The sequence below is a fragment of the Chenopodium quinoa genome, unplaced genomic scaffold, assembly GCF_001683475.1.
Source record: "Chenopodium quinoa cultivar QQ74 unplaced genomic scaffold, ASM168347v1, whole genome shotgun sequence".
Classification (NCBI taxonomy): Eukaryota; Viridiplantae; Streptophyta; class Magnoliopsida; order Caryophyllales; family Amaranthaceae; genus Chenopodium; species Chenopodium quinoa.
Genome location: NW_018742541.1, coordinates 312210 through 316979, shown reverse-complemented (window position 1 = coordinate 316979; position 4770 = coordinate 312210). Strand labels below are relative to the sequence as shown.

At 31.3% G+C, this 4770-nt stretch overlaps 1 protein-coding gene across 1 annotated transcript; it reads right to left on the bottom strand.

Annotated features, from left to right (window-relative positions):
- Window positions 1-394: 394 nt before the first annotated feature.
- Window positions 395-4325, bottom strand: LOC110720101 (probable sesquiterpene synthase). Its single transcript, XM_021899101.1, has 7 exons — window positions 4154-4325; window positions 2976-3249; window positions 2510-2882; window positions 2190-2408; window positions 1726-1864; window positions 1370-1618; window positions 395-827 (listed from the first exon to the last, which is right to left on the bottom strand). Exons 1-7 carry the CDS (start codon window positions 4253-4255, stop codon window positions 534-536), a joined length of 1650 nt encoding a protein of 549 aa, XP_021754793.1. The 5' UTR covers window positions 4256-4325; the 3' UTR covers window positions 395-533.
- Between the last annotated feature and the right edge of the window lie 445 nt (window positions 4326-4770).

The window sequence follows — 4770 nt, the reverse complement described above, 5'->3', positions numbered from 1 at the left end:
GATGATCACCTTTATTTTCTCCATTTTTTTTATTACTTCACTAATATTTCAAAAATTGAACAAAATGTCATGTTACATGATCTACGCTACATTTCAAAGTGCATAGAGGGAAAAGAGCTTACGTGATCTTAAAGGGTAATAAAGCAAACCATTTGCATCAACTACTACAAGCCATAGCGATTACAAGCCAGAAGAGAGGATTCATTTTTGTTTTATTTCTTGGCTGTTAAAAAAAAAAAAAAAAAACTACATTTTATAATTTCTCACTCTTATCCTTTAAAAAATATGACAAATGCTAAAGTAAATATAAATAGAATAACTATTTATTTAGAGCTTGTTTGACATTGTTTTATTTTTCTGATTTTTTTAAAACAAAAAACTAAAAACAAGCAAATTAAAAGGTAATACGTAATATCATACATATATCATATCATTACAACTTAAATCATATATATACCCCCCAAAGGTAAATTATTCAACACAAAAGTAATGCAAAAACATAGGAAATTTAAAAGGTACATTCATGACTCAATTTATGCCTCAATAGGATCAACAAGAATAGTTGCAACTTTTTCTTGGATAAACTTGCCGATAGTATAGCCATCTTCATCATCCTCATAAACGTCATATAATGTCCTTGTTACGTTGAGGACTCGAAGTACCAAAGGCATTGGAACATTTCTTGGCCCGGTTAATTCTTCATTTATGTCCTTCCATGCTTCCTCAATGTGTGATCGGAGCACCTTCGTAGCTTCTTCAATGGAGGTTCCAAATTGATCCATGTAGCAATCTATTGCAGATGAAACATGACCTCTACTCTTCTCAAACTACAAATTCCATTATGATTAGTGGCGGATTTATAAAAAATAAACAAAGGTCTCAAAAAATAAGATATTAAACAAAATATGAATAAAATAACACAGAGTAGCAAAGATTACAAAAAATACATTTTAAAATTTTAAATAAAAGTAGGGACACTTTATTTATATATATATATATATATATATATATATATATATATATATATATATATATATATATATATATATATATATATATATATATATATATATATATATATATAATATCATTCAATCATGATCAACTATAGACACATATGAAAACATCACGTGCCATTGTTGTTGTTCTTTTTAATTATTATAGCTGTGATGATGATTATTGTTATAAGTAATTAGTTGTCCAATTCTAATTATGTAAGTGATACAATTTACACCAAAATTTCATGTTATATCCATCCTTATCAAATTTAGAAATTAAAGCAATATAACAAGTAATTTAGGACAAAAGAGCCTCCTTGAACAAATTAAAGTACGCGTAGTTGTCACCTTAGATAAGAGGAAGTACATACCTTATGGCTACTAATGTCATTCAAGAGCCTAGCAAGTATGCATGAAGCTTTTATAGTCTTTGTTGTTTCATTGACCCATTCGAAGGCATGTTTATTCGCCAACTCCCCCATGCCTTGATAAGCAGCAGTAATCACGTACACATAGCCAGAGCTTACAATGCCATTTCTCATGTATTCGTCGAATGTTGGAACAATGTTATGGTGATGCCAAATAGTTTCTTGGATGTAAGATTGAAACATAGCTTTCATCTATCACATAGAATAAGATATTGATTAATGTTCTTGTATGATTTCTCAAGAAAAACAAATAATTATTATGGTGTATATAAATTAAGCTAGTTTTAGTATGTATGTACTTGTTGTTGTTGATAATAAACAGCATATGCACGTTGCTCCAATGCTAAATCTTGCTCAATTTCGTCAAATGTATCAAACATAACTTGAGAAATTGCTCTCATGTAGCTCGGAAGTTGACCGATGCAGCTTTTGTCCCACCTATTATTTCACCAATTCGTTAGCTTAGTTTTCTAATTAGTACATTAAATAATAAATAGGTTGAATGAAAAAAGGTTTAGGAGTAGTATGTAATCTGTTAAATTTTGAAACAATATAATGGGTCCGGACAACCTAAACAAGGTGGAGAGTTTGGTCCATAAACTAGGCTTAGAAGCTTTTATACTAAAACCAATTGGCAATAGTATGAGTTACTCCGCTACCTTATAAAGTGAAACCATCTCTCCTCTTTCTCCAATGTGGGACACTCACAAATGGGCAACAATGGGTTTCAACATAATCATATGATGCATTTTTATAAACAAACCTTTGAATCGCTTCTGCGAAGGGTTTTAACTCTTCAATAATTCCATAAGAGTCGTAGATGTCATCTATGACGGATATAATGTTGAACAATTTGTTTAGCAACATTCTTGCATACGAGTACTTAGGTTCATAGTACACACCCAAAATCCAAAAGTAGGCCTCTACCACTCTGTCTCGAACAAATGGGTATTTTGTGACCATGTCAAGACTTCTCCACCACCTAATAAGTTAGGATAAACAATAATTAAAGTTAAGAATTTTCAAAGCATTTCATATTTAATTAATAATTATTGTAGATTGAAAATAACTCCACAAATTTACCTAGTATGATCTCTTAGCTCCTTGTTGTGCAATATTTGAACCAAGTTGAAATCTAACTTTGCAAATTTCAGCAAAGCTTCATTGTGGAAAGCCTTTGACCCATAAATTGATATATAATACCGCGATTCTAGCCTTATACTGCGTCTATGGAGGGGTTGTTTCAAAGCATGGGCTATTTGTTCAGCCATAGGAGAGCTTAATTGTGTAGCAAGGGAGGTTAGGTGAGTAGTAGCAAATGAACGAGCTCCGTCCGGTGTATTTTCTCCGTGCACTCCTAGAAATGATGCTTCATACAAGCTCAATAGGCCTTGCACATCACTTGCTAAACAATCCTTAAAGCTTCCGTTCTCACATTTGAAGTTTTCAAATACATCTAGGTTAATATCGTACGTGTTAATATAGTATAAATAAATTTGACACGAACAATATAATGGAGGTGAAGATGCAAGGTGATTATGTAACATACCACATGAAACATTGAAGCCATGTTGTCGTAAGAGACGAAAGCGTAGAGAAACATAGTAAAGATCATCCTTGTAGGAACTATCATCATACATCTTCTTATAGAAATTTCGAAAAATGTTTTCGATTTCATTTTCAAATTGGTATGCAACTCCAAGGCGATGTATGTCATCTAAAAGCACAAGCCTTTCCTTTGGATCCTTATGAACGTCCAAAATTTCTTTGCGCACTAGCTCTTTGAGCTCTTCCGCCCCTTGCTCCATTCGGCCTTGGGTAACCTAAACCAAGAAATGTTTTTAGCATAAAAACAAAGAATTATGGATAGTCTCTTCTCAAAAGACTTAGATTGTCATATTAGGGAAGAAAATTAGCCCAAGTCTACCATTATTATATTAGTGAAGAAAATTAGCCGAAGCTAGTCAATATGGGACAATTTATGCCATTTATGCCATTTTTGTTTTATCTTGCTTTTGAAATTCAATACCATATTTAATAAAAAATTTATAATATGCAAATGAAAGAAAGTGAAAAACCAATCTCATTAGCTACTTGTACAATACAAATAATGGATAAACCTTCGTAAAAACCAAATGAATTATGTTAATGATGATAATTACAATAACAAGCTATAGGCCTATAGCTATAGGAGTGGAAGCCCAGATTAGTTCTAAGCTTTTTACTAATTTTATGTAAATCTTTTGAGTTTATAATAAAATCATGTTTTCATAATAATAATAAGAGTTTTTCTCAGCTATATGCCCCCAAGTTCTTCGGTTTCTAAGCTGTACTCATGCTTTTTCAAAGTTATAAGCTATGCCCTCCACCTCACGATATTTTATCAACAATATCCTTTGACAGCCATATCTGTTAACGAAAGTTAAGTGATTTTATCAACAATGATGTCGTGTCGTTATTAATTTGACATGTGTCCTGTTCTAATTGGTTTAACACTTTAAAAATTTAAAAAAAAAAATCAGAAAATAAAATAATAATAAAAAAGTTATTGTTAACGTATAAGGTTATTGTTAGTAAAAATTAGTGAGGTTGAGGACATAGTTTAGACGTTTGAAAAAACATGGGCACAGCTTAGAAACCGAAGAAGTTTGGGGGCATAAATTAGAAAAGCCCTAATAATAATAATAATAATAATAATAATAATAATGATAATAATAAATTTGAAACCTCGTCCGGGGGAGCATAGTTGAGGAAGCGATCACCCCAGATATTGGGAGGATAATTAGCAAGGGGACGAACAACTTCTGCTGCCTCGTTCTTACACTGCATATTCACTCAAATAATTTTGAAAATTGAAAGAGTTTATTCTTAAATCTTTAGAATGAATAATTTTGTTCTATGAAGCATTGAACTCTAAATCACGTACATTTATAAGGGAAGAATTCTACCCCTACACGTTACATCTTTGTCGTGTATTGCATGTATTTTGTACGCTTAAGCTGAAATTTAAGCATTAAAGTGATTAAATTTCACTTAAATTATGACTAGTACGTGTAGATTTTTCAAAGTCAATACTTGTGGAATAATGGAATATAATGAAGTAGCAAGTTGACAAGTTGTTCTTTATTATTTCGTCAAAAAAAAAAAAAAAAGTTGTTCTTTATTATTAAATGTAAAAATGTTGACTTTTATTTAATTGATCATCCATAGTAAGTGGGCTAGATTCCCATGCATGGCATATTCATACAAGTTACGGAGTAATTAATCCCTTAGTAACTTCAATTTATACTGATGTAATTGTTAGCATCAGTTTGGCTTTTACGACCAGTGTTCGTGTTTAATGC

What these genes read in the sequence shown, in the direction of transcription:
- LOC110720101 (XM_021899101.1), bottom strand. Translation starts at nt 4,255, where the DNA reads ATGCAGTGTAAGAACGAGGCAGCAGAAGTTGTTCGTCCCCTTGCTAAT. An exon ending in TTCGCAGAAGCGATTCAAAG is followed by an intron (nt 1,865 to 2,189) that starts GTTTGTTTATAA and finishes GTGAAATAATAG; the next exon opens with GTGGGACAAAAGCTGCATCG. An exon ending in ATGACATTAGTAGCCATAAG is followed by an intron (nt 828 to 1,369) that starts GTATGTACTTCC and finishes TGGAATTTGTAG; the next exon opens with TTTGAGAAGAGTAGAGGTCA.